The sequence below is a fragment of the Nicotiana tomentosiformis genome, chromosome 12 (assembly GCF_000390325.3).
Source record: "Nicotiana tomentosiformis chromosome 12, ASM39032v3, whole genome shotgun sequence".
In the NCBI taxonomy this organism is placed as follows: Eukaryota; Viridiplantae; Streptophyta; class Magnoliopsida; order Solanales; family Solanaceae; genus Nicotiana; species Nicotiana tomentosiformis.
The window spans coordinates 82,415,642-82,436,303 of NC_090823.1; the positions used below are offsets into that span (position 1 = coordinate 82,415,642).

The window sequence follows — 20,662 nt, forward strand, 5'->3', positions numbered from 1 at the left end:
TTTTCCGTAGGGGCGATTCGGGAGGCCCAAGCTTTGGGGGCCCTCGAATTGGATAGGCCTCATGATGGAGAGGATCTTTTTCGTGACCTGTTCATCAGTGTCAAAGACATTGCCGGCACAAGTGACGCATCAGATATTTTTCGCTGATTGCAGCAGGCTTTGAATCAGGTAGGCCTTAAATCATATGACGTTACCTTTAAGTTTGCTTTTCTTTTCTGACTTCATTTCTTCTTTCTTTGCAGGCTGCGGTAGTTCATAGAGAATCATGTTCTCGGTCTCGAACTGAGCTGTGTCGATACGAGGCCGAACTTCAACAGGTTACGGAGGAAAGGAACTCCTTAAAGCTCCTTTTGGGCCAAAGGGGAGAGAAAATAAAAGACCTTCGAGCTGAGTTGGCCAGGGCTCACCAAGATCAGATCGATTTCTCTGAGCAGGTAATAATGCTTTTAAAAGCCTATGGGCTTGATACCGGAACTATAGATATCCTTTCGGTCTCACAAATGTAGCAGAAAATTGAGATGATCAGAAAACTCTGTGAAGAAGTAGATGTGATAAAAGCAGAGTCTTTGAAGTGGAAAAAAGGAATGGACCGCTTTGCTGCAGAGAAAGAAACTGCTCGAGCCCAATTGTCATCGGCTGAAAACCAACTTCAAAATATGAAGGAGAAATGCTCGGTCCAAGCAAGAAGGATAGAAGAGCTCAAGGCTCGGTTGGCCTTTGTACTTGAAAAGGCCTAATCTGACGCCGAGAAGGCAAAGACCGGTGTAGATGCACTTGTGGCCATCTATCGCACTGATGCTGAAGTTGCCTAGGTCCATGCAAGAGAGGCAACCGAGACCACCGATACCCTAGCACATTGGGTCGCTGAACTTGCTAAGTGCCGATATAAGAGGGAGACCCTTGAGGAGATAGGAGATACATGCTCTAGGTTTCGACCTCGCTGAAGAAATAAAAAGGTCCAAAGAACTCGAAGCGGATGTTGAAGCCTTGGTTTCCGATGATGACAATGATGATGATGACGGGGGTAAGAGCGATTCCGAGAACGGAAAGGGGGGGAGCCCGATAGAGAAGAGACTGTTCCTGGGGATGACCAGGAAGCTTAGTCCTTAATTCCTTACGTTGTAATAAATCATGTAAACAATTTTGTATATAGAAATGTCCCCCTTTTTGCCGACTTGCTCCTGTTTTGTTTCCTGTCTTGTGAAGACTTTTATCCACGCCTTATGAATATTTTCACAAGGATTTAAGTGACTTGAAACTTGAAATAAAAGTAGCATGTAGGCTTAGTAGTCGAGTGAATGATTCGAACTTGAAATAATGTAGCTCGTAGGCATAATGGTTGAGTGAGTGCTTGCTCGAACTCGAAATAAAAGAAGCATGTAGACTTAGTAGTCGAGTGAATGATTCAAACTCGAAATAATGTAGCCCGTAGGCATAATGGTCGATTGAGTGCTTGCTCGAATTATAAAAGCATCCCGTAGGCTTAGTAGTCGAGTGAATGAGTCGAACTCGAAATAATGTAGCCCGCAGGCATAATGGGCGAGTGAGTACTTGCTCGAACTCGAAATAAAAGTCGCCTGTAGGCTTAGTAGTCGAGTGAATGATTCGAACTCGAAATAATATAGCCTATAGGCGTAATGGTCGAGTGAGTGCTTGCTCGATCTCGAAATAAAAGTAGATCGTAGGCTTAGTAGTCGAGTGAATGATTCGAACTCGAAATAATGTAGCTCGTAGGCGTAATGGTCGAGTGAGTGCTTGCTCTAACTATAAAAGCAGCCCGTAGGTTAGTAGTCAAGTGAGTGCTTTGAACTAGAAATAATGTAGCCCGTAGGCATAATGGTAGAGTGAGTGCTTGCTCAAACTCGAAATAAAAGTAGCATGTAAGCTTAGTAGTCGAGTGAATGATTCGAACTAGAAATAATGTAGCCAGTAGGCGTAATGGTCGAGTGAGTGCTTACTCGAACTCGAAATAAAAGTAGCCCGTAGGCTTAGTAGTCGAGTGAATGATTCGAACTCAAAATAATGTAGCCTGTAGGCATAATGGTCGAGTGAGTGCTTGCTCGAACTCAAAATAAAAGTAATCCATAGGCTTAGTAGTTGAGTGAATGATTCGAACTCAAAATAATATAGCTCGTAGGCGTAAAGGTCGAGTGAGTGATTCGAACTCGAAATCGGAGATTTATCCTAATTCTATTTGCATAATAAATCTCAATAATAGAGGAAGTTTTATGGGATATAAGATATCAGAAAAGAGGAAAACTTTCTTTGCAAATCATTATACATACGTTCATGTTTTGCGTCAGGGCTCGAGCCAACTACATGAGCATAGTTCGTTTGACCATTTGGCTCTTACAACATTTTCCTATTAGAATCTCGTTGTTGCGAAATAACTTTCTTGCATCAGAACTTGATATATTTGAGGGCTAATGCCCCCCCAGTATTCGAGGACGATTGCAAAGAGGCCTCAAATACTGTCGTGTTGTTTCCAAGTATAGCACGATCATCGGTTGCCTCATTAAAAAACTTGCCGAAAAACCCATATGGGATAAAACCGGTCTAAGGGAAAAAGATTGCAACGCGTGCTTTCATATCCAAGGTTTCGTACAGAAGGATCCATCTTAGCTCCTGATCGGACTTCTACAGGGGTTAGTTTTGAAATATAAATGAATATGGGAGGGTCATACCTTAACAATAGTATCGTTTTAGATGCGACACATTCCAATTGCTTGACAGTTGTTTGCCATTTATAATGTCGAGCTTGTATGATCCCTTTCTGACGTTCTCGAGAACCTGATATGGTCCTTCCCTATTCGTTCCTAGTTTTCCTTCGTTTGGATTTCGGGTATTGAGGGTGAATTTCCTTAGCACTAAGTCCCCGGGCTTAAAATGGCGGAGCGTGGTTCTTCAATTGTAGTATCTTTCGATTTGTTTCTTTTTGGAGGCCAATTGGATGAGAGCAACTTCTCATTTTTCGTCCGATAATTCGAGGCTAGTGTTTATAGCCTCGTTATTTGATTCTTCTGTTGTGTATCAAAATCTGGCACTGGGTTCGCCGACTTCTACTGGTATCAAGGTTTCGGACCCATATACTAAGGAGAACGGGGTTTCCCCCGTACTAGATTTTGACGTTGTTCGATATGCCCAAAGGACTTCGGGTAGGATTTCTCTCCATTTTCCTTTAGCGTCGCTCAGCCTCTTCTTCAGGTTTTGAATAATAGTTTTGTTCGTTGATTCGGCCTGTCCGTTCCCACTGGGGTGATACGGTGTTGATAATATCCTTCTTATTTTGTGATCTTTGAAGAATTTCATCACTTTTCTGCCAGCAAATTATTTTCCATTGTCATATACTATTTCGGCGGGTATCCCGAATCGACATACGATATGATCCCAGATAAAGTCTATAACCTCTCTCTCTCTCTCTCTTACTTTCTCGAACACCTGTGCTTCAACCCATTTAGAGAAATAGTCAGTCATAAATAAAATGAATTTAGCTTTACCTGGGGTCGATGGCAGAGGGTCGACGATATCCATTCCCCATTTCATGAATGTCCATAGGGATAGGACTAAGTGAAGTTACTCTCCGGGTTGATGGATCATTGGTGAAAAGCTTTGACATTTGTAACATTTTCGAACAAATTCCTTCGCATCTTTTCCCATATCGATCCAATAATACCCTGCCTTGATTATATTTCGGACTAATGGATCGGCACCGAAGTGATTCCCACAAGTGCCCTCGTGCACCTCACGTAGGATGTAATCGGTATCTCTTGGACCCAAGCATACTTCCAATGGTCCATCAAATGTACTTCGGTATAGCGTTCCATCTGAAGCCAACATGAATCGAGCAACTTTAGTCTGTAGGGCCCTTGAATCATTTTTATCAACAAATTAGTGTTTTGCGTTGAAAATAGTAGAAAACTTCATAGACTTTAATTGAGGATTTGAAGACCGAGTTGTAGTCGGATTTGAGTAATTTTGGTGTGGTTGGACTCGTGGTTGAATGGAGGTTCAGATTTTGTGAGTTTTATTGGATTCCGAGACGTGAACCCCACGGGTATTTTTTGGGGCGTAATTTCGGATTTTTGGAAAATATAAGTAATTTGATGTGGAATTAATTCCTATAATTTTGTGAGCTTAATCAAATTAATTGTAACTAGATTCGAGCCGTTTGGAAGTTGATACGTGCAGAATAAAATTTCTAGAGTATTGCTTAGCTTGCTCGACATTGGATTTGGCTTGTTTGAGGTAAGTAACTCTTCTAATCTTGGAGTTGAGGGTATGAACCCTAAATATATATATTTCATGAATTGTTGGGATGTGACGCACATGTTAGGTGACAGGCGTGTGGGCGTGCACTATAGAAATTGTGACATAATTATTTATGTGGAATTTGGTAGTTAAATTATCTTTGCATTTTCCATGCGATTTTATGAGTTAAAGAAATTGAGCTAAAACATATATTAAAAATCATGTTGAGGCTATGTGCCAGTATTATTGGGACCCACAGAGGTCATATTATTGTGAATTATTTATTTTAAATTTAAAATTCATACTCAGTCAAATTCATTTCATTGCATATCATATCTCAGTCTCTGTTGTTATTTATTGATACATCATATCATCATTTTGGACTATTCTCATGACATTGTGAGCCCATGAGAGAGAGAGACTGGAGAGTTTGATGACTGAGGGAGGTCGAGGGCCTGATTGTGAAGATATTATTTTTTGGGATCGGGTTGCACGCCGCAGAAGACCATATTGGCTTTATATATATTATAATATTGCACGTGAGATGGTCGTGCGGATCCATATATTATACTATTGCACATGAGTTAGTCGTGCAACACGTGAGTTGGCCGTGCGGATCCATATATTATACTATTGCACGTGAGCTGGCCGTGCAGCACGTGAGTTGGCTGTGTGAATCCAGATATTATTATAGCACGTGAGTTGTCCTTGCAACACGTGAGTTGTCCGTACGGATCCAGATATGATATTATAGCACGTGAGTTGTCCGTGCAACACGTAAGTTGTCCGTGCTTATAGCGCTTGGGTTGTAGGAGCCCCTCATGAGTCTGTACACACACCCCAGTGAGCGCAGTCGACTATAAACAGGGATCGGGTTGCACGCCGCAGCAAGTATTATATAGCGCTGAGTGATTGAGTGTGTTGAACATACTGAGAGAGAATGCGAGACAGTGAGATTGAGTACTCTGAGAGTGTGAGTACATTAGTACAATCTCTGAGATATATTGCATTTACATGCACACATGACATACATGCATAGAGATGTATTTTTCTCATGTTGTACGGTATCACATTATTCATGATTTCTCACACATATTGACAAATGGGCATAGTGATACATTTGTTTTGCATTGGTTATCTGAAAAGAAAATGAAATATTTTATTTATTATTGAAAGGATTTTGGAAAAATTATTGCTTTAAAACTTATTCATATTTTTGAAAACACTATAAAAAAAAAAGGGTAAATTGCGGAGGTTAGAAATCTCCGTTATTTGTTGTCACGGCGGTTGAGCAGACCCCCGTAGTAAGCATCACCACTATTAATTTGCGGCAGATAAATGCGGGGGTTTCCCGAACCGCCATGACAGCAAATAACGGAGGTTTCTAACCTCCGTAAATTATAATTTTAGCCTCCGCAATTTCATGCGCGAAAATAGATTTTTATTTTTAAAATTTGACCCTTTTTTTGAGTGTAGGGGTTGTAAATCCCCGCAATATCTTATGTGTACACCATCATAATCTGTTCAATTTCTTTTTGGGGTTTTTAACCTCATCTATTTTTAAATATATTATATAATTGATTTTTTATCATTAATATGACATACTTTTACCCTAATATCAATTGAAATATTTATGCTTAAACCAAAACATTAAAATTAAGAAATATTAACATTTTATTAACCGTGTAAAATACTGTGACAGAGTAGTATCATGTCATCAAGCTAAGTTAGAACATAGCTAATTATCTATATTAGTCAGCTATTACATTGTCCTAATACATCCACTTCAATTAAAATGAATCTCAATGGTTGTCAATGGGATTACTAGAGCCAAAAGATCTTCTTGCATCCGTCTGTGAAACGGGTCTACTAGCTGCATCACTTGGCTGCAGCAAAAAGTAAAAAACAATACAACTATTAAGAGGAGTATCAGGAAACAAGTCATTGAGTTGAAATATATTTGTCTACTTAAACCAACAAAAAAGATGAAGATAAAAAGTTAAAAGCATCCTTCTACTATTACTCTTGCAAGTTCAGCAACCTTCTTTTCTCTATAATGCCCCCTCTTAATTCTATAAACAGGAACTGAATCAAAGGCTCATATACATTGATCCAATGCAATAGAAACTAAAATCACATGTCTTGTAAAGATTGTTGAAAGTAATAGAGTCGACGTGCCATGCTAATATTCCAGATATGCAACTTTCAATGCAGTAAAATTTTCCATGTCAAAACTTCTTTCACTTCTTCAATAAATATGCAGAAGAAAGGTTTCCAACCAAACAAATGATCCCTTTTCTTGACAAATAATTAGGCACAAAGAGGATGCCCATTAACGGAAACTCTCTCAAGGATGGAAGAGGGGCACTGCTGATAGGAAAACAGAATTCCTTGATTTATATTGGGTGGTGAAAAATAAATATATCACTTTTTAGTTTATATACCTACATCTAATCATCTTAGTATTAGTATACACTGCAGTTTGAGTACTCAGGATAAAATTGTTGTGGTAGGGAGTGACAAATGATACTAAATGTTGTTTTTCTAGCTGCTACAGAAACAAATGAGCACTTCTGCGTTTATTTATACCAAATGGTTGTGACTTAAGTAAAATAATATCTTTTGTAAAATAATGTCTTTTGTAAAATAAGGTACTAGCAAAACCATTTGGCCCATTTAATTTAATTAAAGGCTGGAAATGACATGAAGCTATATATGCTGAATTTTGTTGCTTACGGATAGTTTTCTTCTGTCAAAAAATATTGATGCTACTGTGAATAGAAATAAAATCATGTGCCAAAACATGTAGAGATCTTCAGAATATAAATCACTCCATGTAAATCATTTATATTTATAACAATCATGAATGTAACTTGCACATATTTCTTTTGCCTCCTCATTTATGATCCATATTTTTTCGTATGTGTAGCAAGATAAAGTAGTGCTCGTCCAGGCTTACTCCCTGTCTCTGCCATCTATGTATGAAAACAAAAATAAGTCAGAATAGTTTAATTAAAGAAAAAGAAATAGATACAATATCTAAAATTTAAATAGTAAAGTAAGGTAAATAATGTGACATCTTTCACCATTTCAGCCTTTCTTCTAGAATTAGATTTGGAGCCACCGATGTGTGGAACTGTTTGTTTCTTCTGATTTTCAGCATTTCTTTTACACATGTTCTAACAATAAGATACATTTCAGTCAATTATATAAATGAATAATCATATTTTTATGCATTTCAATGTGACATTTCAGAAAAATACATGAGTTTTTTCTTTATAACGGTAGTTCACAAAGGAAGTCCATTGATCCCGAGTAATACCTACTGGAACATTATTCATAATCTTATCTTTGGTTTTAAGTGGGTCTTTAAACTCATACCACAACTTTTGCCTACTTGCAGCCCACTTATTTGCAATAGAGCGATAAACATATTCTCGTGCAACTTCCTCAATGGTAATAAAATAGAAATGAGGCTTCAAAAATAAATTTTGGTTAGTTTATCTTTTATATACAAATATAATAACAAAAAAAAAATAGAGATATAGTTATAAAGATATAGAGCTTATACCTTTATAATGGTATTAAAGCAGTCGTTAAAGTATGACTTAGGCATATCCGACCATTTATCAAAGCTAATTGGAAATATTGTACAGTCAGTTGCTTAAAGGCCACATACGCCAACAAGAAGGCCTTGTGCTTCGCCAATCGGATCCAAGCAATCAAACTCCACCACAACACGTTCTCTCGGAGGTAAACTTAATGCTTCTCTAGTTTTCAATTTGAGCCTTTTGATATCTCCATGTGAATCTTTAAAAAGTGAAGGTACGAGATATGGTATTGAGAGGTCTGAATAATTTATTATATTGAAAGATACTATTACTGTGAAACTAAGAACAACTTAACCATATGAAACAAGCGATTTAAGAATATAAAAATTGCATCATAGAATATAAAAAAATAGACTTTTACCGATAATTGTCATATGAACAAGCAGTTCAACATGACTAAACTTCTAAATTTCTTATATAAAAATTTCACATGGTTCCGACAATTCTCACTATTCTTTTCTATTAAGTAATACAAATGCAAAATCTAAAAACTGATTTAAACCAAATAAATATTTTGTGGTGTCCCTTGGCTTTCTAATCCAAGATTTATCCATAGAAAAGTATTAACTTTCAAGTGCAAATAATGAACCTTTCAGAATATAAAGAGAAAATATCAGTTCTCTATTATTAGAATACATAATATTAACTATGAAGCAATAAATACATACAACAAAAGCCATATATAATCATCTACCAAACTTGAAAATCCCATAAGAAAGAATGCATTTGCATAGTCATAGTCATATCTCCCAACAATAATAAGTAGATTCAAAGACAAGTCAATAAACTATAAGCATCATGATAGAAAATATATTCACTGTAAGACAAAAAGTATATTATTTCTGCTGATATACATTTTCAAGTGATTGGTCAATAATGGTGTATTTTGTTTCTTCTTTTATCATCATTCGACAGTATAAATATATATGTTTGCAATTATTTCGAAGCCACTTGAAGTATGAGTGATCTATAGGTCAACATAGTCTTCATCTGCCTCTTTATATATAAACTGGACAAATGAAGATCAGAAGCTATGGTTTCCTTCTAACATCATTCTTTTTTATCTTCTTTATCACCCCATGTAGATAATTGACCAAAATAATCATTAAGGCCTCTTTTGAACTCAAGAAGAGCATCTCTCTCCTTTTCTATAGACAGAGTCATTCCAAAAGCTGCTTGTAGGAGCAGTAAGGACAAAGTAACAAGGAAATGAGCTGAACTTGGATATTCCCTTTTGCCCATTGTTCAAGAAGCAACTAAATGTTATGTTTTTTTTTTTTTTGAAATATTTAGCTTATATATATATATAATGCTTGACTATCCAAGTAGTAAGTTATTTTCAAAACCAATTAAAAGATTAGAAAAAGACTCTTTAGGAATAAATTATACAACAGATTTTATTAAATATTTGACATAAGAAACAAGTGGCCTCACCTTGAGAAGAAAAATATCAAAGGAGAAATGATTTATTACATCTGATTTTCTCCCATTTTGACTAGTAAGCATAAGCAAGTAGAGTACTGGAGATTGAGTCAAAGAAGACGGGCTAGTAGAGTTTTGTACCAAAATATACTAATAAGAAAAGGAAAATGAGAAAGGTAGTGGAATTCGAATTATAAGTTTGTCCAAGGTCAGAGTCACAGCAGTAAATATACAATGCAGAGGAAAAGAGGCAAAGAAAAATTCATACAGATAGACCATTAAGGCCTGCAAAAAAACGAAAGCACACAAACATTCCTGCAGAGATATCTACCATTAAACCCAAAAGCACAAAGAAAATAAGGAAAAAGCACACAAATATTCATACAAATCGACCATTTAATATACACAAAAATTCAATACAAACACCATTTAATCATACAGATCGACCAAAATACACACAAAAATTTAAAATTAACAGAAAACCCATGAGGGGAATAAGGAAAGAAAGAGAAAAATCAAACCTGGGGGTGTAAAAGCGATGGCAATTGAAGAGGAAAAGAAAGGTTAGAAGAAGAATAAGGAGACAATGTATTTTGTTGTTGTGTGGCGGAAGTTTCTAGCGCGAAAAAAATTGGGGAAAAAATGGAGGGAGTGTGAAATAAATTACCCGCTATTATTTTAGGATTGCGGATCAGTAAATTGCATATAATTTTGTGGAGGCTAATATTTTGCCGCAAAATTATGCAAATTGCGGAGGTTACTTATACCCTCCGCAAATAAACCTCCGCAATTTACCCATTTTTTTGTAGTAAAATTTCGGTAAACGATTTGGATTTTTCACTGATGTACTTGAAAGGAAGAACTATTATTTTTGAAATCATGATTTGGCTGAGCATTTTATCTCTGAATTACTTCTAGTATTATTTGTTTTATGTTGTTATGGAATGTTGTGGACTAGTGGTTTTGGACCCGACCTTGGTAGAAGCTCGTCACTACTTTCAACCTAAGGCTAGGTTTGTTACTTACTCAGTACATGGGGTCGGTTGTACTGATACTACACTTCTGCATATTGTGTGCAGATCTTGGCTGTTGTTGTTGATATGCTCGATGGTTGCGGAATTTGAGATGTACTAGCGTTCCTGTTGTAGCTGCCTCTTGTTCATGGTAGCCTTAGAATTTATAAAAGCTCTGTTTATGTATTATTCAAACAGACTATGTAATTATTTCATTTTCGCTTTGTATACTCTATTCTTAGAAGCTCATGATTTGTACTACCAGTTCTTGGGAGATGTATAAGATTAAGATCTTTATCCACTTAAATTGCTTTACTAATTTTATTGGAATTGGATAAATTAAAAGTTGGCTTACCTAGCGGGTTGGGTTAGGTGCCATCACGACTAGTTGAATTTTAGGTCGTGACAAGGTAGTATCAGAGCTCTAGGTTCATAGGTTCTACAAATCATGAGCAAGTGTCTAGTAGAGTCTTGCGGATCGGTATGATGACGTCCATACTTATCTTCGAGAGGCTACAGGGCATTTAGGATATATACTTCCCATCTTTCTTTCCTTATCGTGCGGTATTGATTCAGCTTAAAACATAACTCTTTGAATTCCTTTCACGTATTCTTACGCGCACATGAGCGCTCGGTATCAGTCGTGCATCGTCGGCTTGCGATTCTATGAACGAGGTTCGAGGTGTGCACTATGTGTTTTGGTGATGGGCCAGTCTAGAGGACTTGAGGCCATGGTTGAACCGCAGCTTAAGCTCGGTAGCTTCAGTTTTAACTTGTACAATTGGACTCATATGTCCGGTAATGACCCTACAATGGAATTTGTGGCTCGATGACCGGTGGAATGGCGGTGTGATGGGTATGATGTGACCGGGGGATGTGTTAAGATGATTTGAACATAACAAGGAGTGTTTCCTTGAAATGTAAAGAAAAGGTCATTGAGTGCTTGATTTTCGATTTGATGTGACGTGAAGTCTCGAGTATGAATGTTTTGAAGGATCTTTTGCGTTGTTAAATTTTGGGACAAATTAAATTCTCATGTCTTGTTAATAAGTTTGGACTTGGAAAGATTAAGTGATTGCGTAGTTATTGTGATTGCGAAAGGGTATAACAAAATACCAATTTGAGGCTAAGCATGTGGGTTATCCCCTGCGAAGTAATCTACGTAGGTATGTTTCTTATATGTAAGTGGAGGTTTTTTTTTCTGCCAGCAGGGCGTATATGTGGAGATTTGAATTTGAATATGACTGAGAAAGTTGACTTGAGTGTCAAGGGAATAATGCAAACTTAGCGGATGATTTGGGTATTTTTATGGTTGGCATTACATGAGTTTGAGAAGAAATTTTGTTGAACTGACTGTGGCATTATGACAGTAATAGAGTATTAGTATTGTGAGTTATGGAATGTTTTAATCTATTCCTGTGGGATGTGGGGGAGCCTGCTATTGATAAATTCAATTTCAATGTTATATGTAAAGGTTTAGTTTTGGGCCGAGGCATACTGGTGGGTTAGTTATGACTTGCATAAGTTGAGATCGAGGATGACTCGAAAAAGGAACTTTCCTGGTTACGAGTTATATTGCACGTATAAGTATATGAAAATCGTGGGATGAGTGAGTTGTTATTAGTTAATGATGTAGTGCACACAGAGTATGAATTTGATAGATGGTGATAAAGTAGAGTTACTTCTTTGAGTGTGGTTGAGCTAATGGGGAACGTGTCTTCTGGCCCATTTGGGCGGTGCAATTTAGACTTGAGCAAAGTGGGTGACTTCCGAGAAATATTCTAGTGGGTTTGAGAATTTTATATAGCAATTGAGAATTTCTACGGACTTGTGTATGGATAAAACCTGATATTTGCATTTAATAGTGCCTCGACTTACGAAAATTCAGTATGACAACGGGTTCTACATTTTAGTATAAAGAAGGTAAAAAGGAACAATTTTAAGTCCACATAAGGTTTTTTCAGTGTGGGGGTCTCGGTTGTGGTACTTTTGTGGTGCTTAAGAAGAATACAGTGGCTTATGGGCCTTAGGGCGGTATGGTTTTATGTAAGGATGTCTTGTAGTGAGTTGTGGGTAAGGATACTAGTGTTCTGACAAAGAAAAATATCAACTTGAGGGTAATTCAGAAGAAACTCGGAGAAAATAGGACAAATGGGTAACAAGTTGGATTAGTATGGTAATGGTATGCTCAGTTCTTTTGGTAATTATGATGTGATGAGATTTTTACAGATGTTTCGGTGGCAATATTCTCGGGTTTGATGAATTTGGAGACTGGAAGTTCTCATAAGTATATTGTTTCGGGTTGCAACCTATTTGAGGTGACTATTTTATTTAAAAATCAGTGGAGGCACTCGTTGCATTAATTATTTGTGATAGCTATGCACTATGAGTGTGCATATATGTGAGGTTTGAGCCCATGTGCGGGCATTAGAGCAAGTATTCATACTCGGAAGAATGCTTAGGCTATTATATGCCTAGAGTTGACTGTTAAGCGTAAATTTATAACGTTTCCCGTATTCGTACCTTTGTTGAGGACTATCTGGGCTATACTTGAGGTTACAAAGAAGATGATTCCCCAAATAAATGGGGTAGTTACTAATTCTGCGTAAAATTATCGATTTGATGTGTGATAGCAGACTTTGCACATGCGTGCACTATGGCGTGCTATTTACAATATCATATACAAGTGTACTTGTTTAATTGCTCATGTATGATATGCTGGGACTGGAGGCATGTGACCATGCCGGGCGATTCATATTATTGGCATGTGAGTTGTCCGTGTTGTGTGTGAGAATTTTATTTCTATGATAATTTATCTGATTCATTAATTTTTTCCCTCTACAATTGTGCACATGCGCCTATGGTTATCCTCTTCACGAAATTTGAGGAGTTGGTTGTAACATTGTGGTTGTGGTGGTACACGAATTGCGCAGTGGTGGCTGGAGTTATATTGATGTGGTGTGTCTGTGGGAATGTTGTGTTTAATAATATAAGGTCATTGGATGTAGAATAGGTACTAACATGCTTGATTATGGTATATTCGAGAGAATTATGGTTCTAGTTGGGGCGAGAGAGCTCTATGGCTAGTTGATCTGATGAGTGGTTATGAGTTTTTGATTGTTTCTTTCATCATTGGCAGTGTACGAAGGTTTTGGAATGAAGTTCTGTTAAATACGGGGTTTTATAGTAGTACTTGGTTGGTTTTGAGTAGTTACTATGATCAGAGATGGTGTTACGAGTATGCGAGTTGTGTAATATATTATGCTATTATATCTGGGATTATGGTTATGGCTGGGTATAGCTTGTTCAAGCTTATACAGTGGGTAAATCTGAGATTCGGGTCTTGAAAAGAATTCTGGATGTTAGAAATTTGGCTCCAATTTTTGGGCTAAGGTTAAATTAATGATTTTCGGTTGTATTATGTTGTCAGGCCTATATAGAATAGGGTGACGTGAGATCACCTCGGGTACATGTGTGGTAAGAGTAAATAGTGATTTGGTGGCTTGAAAACAACTCTTGGCACGTTCGAGGACAAACGTATGTTTAAGTGGAGGAGAATGTAACGACCCGATCGGTCGTTCTGAGTATTTCAGCTCCATTCCCCTATTTACTGCTTAATTTATGCCTTACAATTGATTTATGAATTATCGGGTTAGTTGGTTCGGTGCCTGGAAGGATTTCGAAGTGAAATGAGACACTTAGTCTCATAATTGAAAACTTAAGTTGGAAAAATTGACTAGATATTGACTTATGAGTAAACGATCTCAAAATTGAATTCTGATGATTCCAATAGCTCTGTATGATAATTTTGGACTTAGGAGTGTGTATGGAAAATTATTTGGAGGTTCGTGGTGGAATTAGGTTTGAAATGCCGAAAGTTTAATTTTTGGGAAATTTGACCGGGGGGTTGACTTTTTGATATCGATGTCGGAATCCGATTCTGGAAATTAGAATAGCTTCGTTATGTTATTTATGAATTGTGTGCAAAATTTGAAGTCATTCCGGATTAATTATGTATTTATGCACAAGATATAGAATTTGAAAGTTCAAAGTTCATTAGGCTTGAATTGAGGTGTAATTCATGGTTTTAGCATTGTTTGAGGTGATTTGAGGGTTCGACTAAATCCGTATTATGTTTTAGAACTTGTTGGTATATTTGGTTAAGGTCCCGAGGGGCTCGGGTGAGTTTTGGATGGTTAACAGATCATTTTTGGCCTTGGTGAAATTGTTGATATATGCTGCTGCATTTTTCTGATTTTCTCTTTCGCATTCGCGAAGAGTGTTTTCTGAGTGTGAGGTTTTGTTCTTCGCGTCCGCGAAGGGGAGGAATCGAACACGAAGGTATGGTCTATGTGTGCATCGTGAACGCGTGAGAGGTGTCGCGTTCGCGAAAAGGAGTGAGGCTATTGGGGACCCCCAGGTCCTTGTTCTACGCGTTTGCGAGGTGGCGGTCACATTCGCGAAGGTCTGAGCTGGTAAAGTTTCGAGTTCACGAAGTCGTGGTCGCGTTCGCGAAGGGTAAGATTTGCAAAGCTTCGCGTTCGCGAAGCTACGGTCGCGTTCGCGAATGGTTAAATTTTTGGGCAGTCGAGTTGTGCTTCGTGAATGCGAGAGACATGTCGCATTCACGAAGAAGAGAGATCTGGACATAGAGTTTTAGTTCTGAAGGTTTTTGATGGATTTGAGCTCGGCAAGAGGCGATTTTCGGGAGTTTTTCAAGGAAAACAACGGGGTAAGTGATTCTAACTCGGTTTTGGTTAAATTACACGAATCTATTATTGTTTTTATCAACAAATTAGTGTTTTGGGTTGAAAATAGTAGAAAAATTCATAGATTTTAATTGAGGATTTGAAAACCGAGTTGTAGTGAGATTTGAGTAATTTTGGTATGGTTGGACTCATGGTTGAATGGGGGTTCAGATTTTGTGAGTTTTATCAGATTCCGAGATGTGGGCCCCATGGGTGGTTTTTGGGGAGTAATTTCATATTTTTGGAAAATATTAGTAATTTGATATGAAATTAATTCCTATAATTTTGTGAGCTTAATCAAATTAATTGTGACTAGATTCGAGCCGTTTGGAAGTTGATACGCGCAGAATGAAATTTCTAGAACATTGCTTAGCTTGCTCGACATTGAATTTGGCTTGTTCGAGGTAAGTAACTCTTCTAATCTTGGAGTTGAGGGTATGAACCCTGAATATATATATTTTATGAATTGTTGGCAGGTGACGCACATGTTAAGTGACGGACGTGTGGGCATGCACTATAGAAATTATGACATAATTGTTTCTGTGGAATTTGGTAGTTAAATGATCTTGGCATTTTCCATGCAGTTTTATGAGTTAAAGAAATTGAGCTAAAAATTATGTTGAGGCTATGTGCCAGTATTATTGGGACCCACAGAGGTCATATTGTTGTGAATTATTTATTTTAAATTGAAAATTCATACTTAGTCATATTCATTTCATTGCATATCATATATCAGTCTCTGTTGTTATTTATTGATACATCATATCATCATTTTGGGCTATTCTCATGACATTGTGAGCCCATGAGAGAGAGAGATTGGAGAGTTTGATGACTGAGGGAGGCCGAGGGCCTGATTGTGAAGATATTATTTTTTGGGATCGGGTTGCACGCCGCAGCAGACCATGTTGGCTTTATATATATTATACTATTGCAGGTGAGTTGGCTGTGCAGCACATGAGTTGGCCGTGTGGATCCATATATTATACTATTGCACGTGAGTTGGCCATGCGGATCCATATATTATACTATTACACGTGAGTTGGCCGTGCAACACGTGAGTTGGCCGTGGGGATCCAGATATTATTATAGCACGTGAGTTATCCGTGCAACACGTGAGTTGTCCGTGCGGATCCAGATATGATATTATAGCACGTGAGTTGTCCATACTTATAGAGCTTGGGCTGTAGGATCCCTTCATGAGTCTATACATACCCCCAGTTAGGGCAGTCGACTATAAACAGGGATCGGGTTGTACGCCGCAGCAAGTATTATATAGCGCTGAGTGATTGAGTGTGTTGAACATACTGAGAGAGAATGTGAAATAATGAGATTGAGTACTCTGAGAGTCTGAGTACATTAGTACAATCTCTGAGATACATTGCATTTACATGCACACATGACATACATGCATAGAGATGTATTTTTCTCATGCTGTACAGTATCACATTATTTATGATTTCTCACACATGTTGATAGATGGGCATAGTGATATATTTGTTTTACATTGGTTATCTGGAAAGAAAATGAGACATTTTATTTATTATAGAAAGGATTTTGGAAAAATTATTGCTTTCAAACTTATTTATATTTTTGGAAATTTCGGTAAACGATTTTGGTTTTTCACTGATGTACTTGAAAGGAAGAACTATTATTTTTGAAATCATGATTTGGCTGAGCATTTTATCTTTGAATTACTTCTAGTATTATTTACTTTATGTTTTATGGACTGTTGTGGACTAGTGATTTTGGACCAGACCTTGGCAGAAGCTCGTCACTACTTTTAACCTAAGGCTAGGTTTGTTACTTACTCAGTACATGGGATCGGTTGCACCGATATTACACTTCTGCACATTACGTGCAGATCTTGGTTGTTGTTGTTGATATGCTCGATGGTTGCGGGATTTAAAGATGTACCAACGTTCTTGTTGTAGCTGTCTCTTGTTCATGGTAGCCTTAGATTTATAAAAGCTCTGTTTATGTATTATTCAAACAGATTATGTAATTATTTTATTTTCGCTTTGTATACTCTATTCTTAGAAGCTCATGATTTGTACTACCAGTTCTTGGGGGGTGTATAAGATTAAGATCTGTATCCACTTAAATTTCTTTAATAATTGTTATTGGAATTGGATAATTGAAAGTTGGCTTCCCTAGCGGGTTGGGTTAGGTTCCATCACGACTAGTTGGATTTTGGGTCATGACAGTAATGTAATTTATAAATATTTCTTAATTTTTTTCACAGTTTTATCTTTTAATGTATTATTTTAAGTCTAGACTTAACATTCTTGAATGATAAATAAATTTTATGGTCCATAAATGTAGTAACTCAAACAAAGTTCAAATGAATACTAATGCTAACAAAAGAAATTCAATTCAATACTAGGAATGACGATAGTGTTGGTAATTATTTTAGTTTTACATTGGTTTATAATGAAAATGCATAACTTAGGTTATCTTTTTCTTTAATGCTTAGTTATGTAATTAATATTAGTACTTGTTAGCTATACTTATTTTAGCATGACCTATATAGTATTTTTAGATTATATTAATTTTTATTATGGCTTATTAATTAGCAATATTTATTTTTTGTAATTTTATTATTTTATCTTTGTTATTGAATATTTTAGTATAATGCTATGACTTATCTCATATTATTGTGTTAATTTCTTGAAAAATATATTATATAGTTGTATTTTACTAGGACTTAAGAAATATTTGGAGCACAAGTTACATATTTTATGCTATGAAGAATTTACCGGAAAAAACCTGAAAATCCGAAAATCCGAAAAACTCGAGATTGAAAAATCCGACTGTTGTTTGATTTGGTTTATAAATTAAAAACCTAACACCATTAGTTTGGTTTGTGTAACGACCCGGCCGATCGTTTTGAATATTATAACCCCATTTCCTCATTTACTGCTCAATCTATGCTTTACAGTTGTTTTATGACTTTCCGGGTTAGTTGGTTCGGGTTCGGAAGGATTTCAGAGTGAAATGAGACACTTAGTCTTATAATTGAAAACTTAAGTTGGAAAAGTTAATCGGATATTGACTTATGTGTAAACGACGTCGGAATTTAATTATGATGATTCCAATAGCTCTGTATGGTGATTTTGGACTTAGGAGCGTGTCCGAAAAATTATTTGGAGGTCCGTAATGGAATTAGGCTTGAAATGGCGAAAGTCGAATTTTTCAAAAATTTGACCGGGGGGTTGACTTTTTGATATCGGAGTCGAAATTCGATTCTGAAAATTTTAATAGGTCTGTTATGTCATTTATAACTTGTGTGCAAAATTTGAGGTCAATCGGACTTCATTTGATAGGTTCCGGCGTCGTTTGTGGAAACTTGAAATTTCAAAGTTCATTAGGCTTAAATTGGAGTATGATTCGTGGTTTTAGCGTTATTTGAGGTGATTTGAGGGTTTGACTAAGTTTGTATGATGTTATGGGACTTGACGGTATGTTTGGTTGAGGTCCCAGGGGCCTCAGGTGAGTTTTGGGAGGTTAACGAATCATTTTTGGACTTGCCATGTTGGCTGAAGACTGCTGGTGTATTTTTCTGGTTTCCTTCTTCGCGTTCGTGAGTGGGCCCTCATGTTCGTGAAGGGGAATTTGACGCAGACAAGATTTGCCCTTCGCGTTCGCTAGGGGGTCTCGTGTTTGCGAAGAGGAGCTGGGTTGTTCATCGCGTTCGCGATTAGGTATCGCGTTCGCGATTAGGTATCGCGTTCGCAAAGGGAAAAATAGTGGGCATGGGTTTTTGCCTTCACGTTCGCGAAGGGGAGCTCATGTTCGCGAAGAAGAGCTCGGTAAATCATCGCATTCGCAATCAGTGTCTCGTGTTCGCAAAGTGCAATGTTTGGGCAGCACGATTTTGTGTTTCGCGAACGCGAGGGACGTGTCGCGTTCGCGAAGAAGAGAGGTCTGGACAGAAAGTTTAAGTTCTGAAAATGGGATTTTGACAGATTGGAGCTCGGGAAAAGGCGATTTTTGGGAGATATTTAAGGAAAACAGCGGGGTAAATATTCTTAACTTATTATTGGTCAAATTACCCGAATCCATGGTTGTTTTTAACATTTAATGGGTGAATTAAGTTGGAAAGATTAGAAAACCCTCTTGGGTTAATTTGAAGATTTTAGGGTCGAGTTGATGTCGGAATTAAGTAAAATTGGTATGGTTAGACTCGTGGTTGAATGAGCTTTCAGATTTTGTAACTTTCGGATTTGAGCTAAATTTCAGATTTTGTTGGAAAATTAGTATTTTCTCATGGAATTAATTCCAATAAATTTTATTGACTGAATCAAATTATTTGTGGCTAGATTCTAGGTGTTTGGAGGCCAATTCATGGGGAAAAGACATTGCAAAATAAAGAATTACACGGCTTGAGGGAAGTAACAGTTTTAAATTTGGTCCTGAGGGTATGAAACCCTAGATTATGTGTTATATAATTGGTTTTGAGGTGGCGCACATGCTAGGTGACGGGCCTGTGGGCGTGCACCGTAGGAATTGTAACTTGGTCAAATTCCATGGGACTGTGTAGTTGAATTATCTGTTGACATCCGTACATTCTCTATGTATTAGGGGAAAATTGAGTTGAGACTCATATTAAAAATTATGCTTAGACATATGTTGTTATTATTGGTACCCATTGGGGTCATTTCTGTGGTTGAATTATATGTTCAAATTGTAATTTCACACTCAGTCATGTTTATTCATTTCATATCATATCTCAGTCTCTGTTGCTATTTACTAAAACATCATATTATCAAAATTTGGGCTGAATATCATGATTTCTGAGAGCCCGAGAGACTGGAGAGGTTGATGACTGAGTGAGGCTGGGGGCCTAATTGTGAGGATATTTATGGATCGGGTTGCACGCCGCAGCATATTTTTATTGATTTATGTCATGATTGTCTTGATATAGCGCTTGAGCTTAAAGAGCCCCTCCGGAGTCTGTATACATCCCCAGTGAGCGCAAGTACCTACTGAGTGCGAGTGCCGAGTGATGAGTGACTGTGATGAATGAGCAACTGTGACGAAAGAGTGACTGTGGGGTTGGAGTGAATGGGAGGACTAAGTGACTGTTACTCTGAGAGGATGCATTGATTTCATTATTTGCTGCATTTCAGCTGTCATATATCACTATTTTAAAAATTTCAGAAAAAAAATATTATTTTCTGTTTCGGTCAAACTTGATATGAAATTTCAATGAAAACTTAAATGTTGAACTTGAGAGCATGCCTACGCTTTTATATTGGAAAGTATTGTATTTGGACTTAGCTGAGAAGCTCGTCACTACTTTTAGTTCTTTATTTATTATTGTTACTTACTGAGTTAGTTGTACTCATACTACACCGTGTACTTCGTGTGCAGATCCAAGTGATCTGGGATACAGTGAGTGTTGATTCTTTCACATAGTCGATTTTTCGGAGATTCAGAGGTAGCTGCCATGTTTCGCAGACCTTGTCTCTCCTTCCCTATCTTTTTGTTTATTGTATTTGGTCTCAGATTATTATAGAATGTGTTTTCCAGACTTGTAATATATAGATGCTCATGTACTCAGTGACACCATGTTTTGGGAGTGTTTGTATCGGTATTTGCGAGACTTGTGGGTTGTGTT

General features: G+C 37.2%; 1 protein-coding gene and 1 long non-coding RNA gene across 3 annotated transcripts; both read right to left on the reverse strand.

Moving 5' to 3' along the window:
• Positions 1 to 5,904: 5,904 nt before the first annotated feature.
• LOC138903686 (uncharacterized) lies at positions 5,905 to 9,924 on the reverse strand. Its single transcript, XR_011413026.1, has 2 exons — positions 9,803 to 9,924; positions 5,905 to 6,134 (listed from the first exon to the last, which is right to left on the reverse strand). It is a non-coding gene; the product is annotated as an uncharacterized lncRNA (long non-coding RNA).
• Positions 7,061 to 9,794, reverse strand: LOC104106476 (uncharacterized). 2 transcript variants are annotated; one of them, XM_033658737.2, is made up of 4 exons: positions 7,820 to 7,930; positions 7,512 to 7,724; positions 7,335 to 7,427; positions 7,061 to 7,223 (listed from the first exon to the last, which is right to left on the reverse strand). In XM_033658737.2, exons 1-4 carry the CDS (start codon positions 7,862 to 7,864, stop codon positions 7,149 to 7,151), a joined length of 426 nt encoding a protein of 141 aa, XP_033514628.1. In that variant the 5' UTR covers positions 7,865 to 7,930; the 3' UTR covers positions 7,061 to 7,148. The 2 variants fall into 2 exon arrangements, 1 of the variants encoding a protein (XP_033514628.1); XR_011413025.1 differs by having other exon boundaries at positions 7,061 to 7,427; positions 7,928 to 9,794.
• Positions 9,925 to 20,662: the final 10,738 nt, after the last annotated feature.

What these genes read in the sequence shown, in the direction of transcription:
- LOC104106476 (XM_033658737.2), bottom strand. Translation starts at nt 7,864, where the DNA reads ATGCCTAAGTCATACTTTAACGACTGCTTTAATACCATTATAAAG. An exon ending in GCTTTAATACCATTATAAAG is followed by an intron (nt 7,725 to 7,819) that starts GTATAAGCTCTA and finishes TTATTTTTGAAG; the next exon opens with CCTCATTTCTATTTTATTAC. An exon ending in CTAGAAGAAAGGCTGAAATG is followed by an intron (nt 7,224 to 7,334) that starts GTGAAAGATGTC and finishes TTTCATACATAG; the next exon opens with ATGGCAGAGACAGGGAGTAA.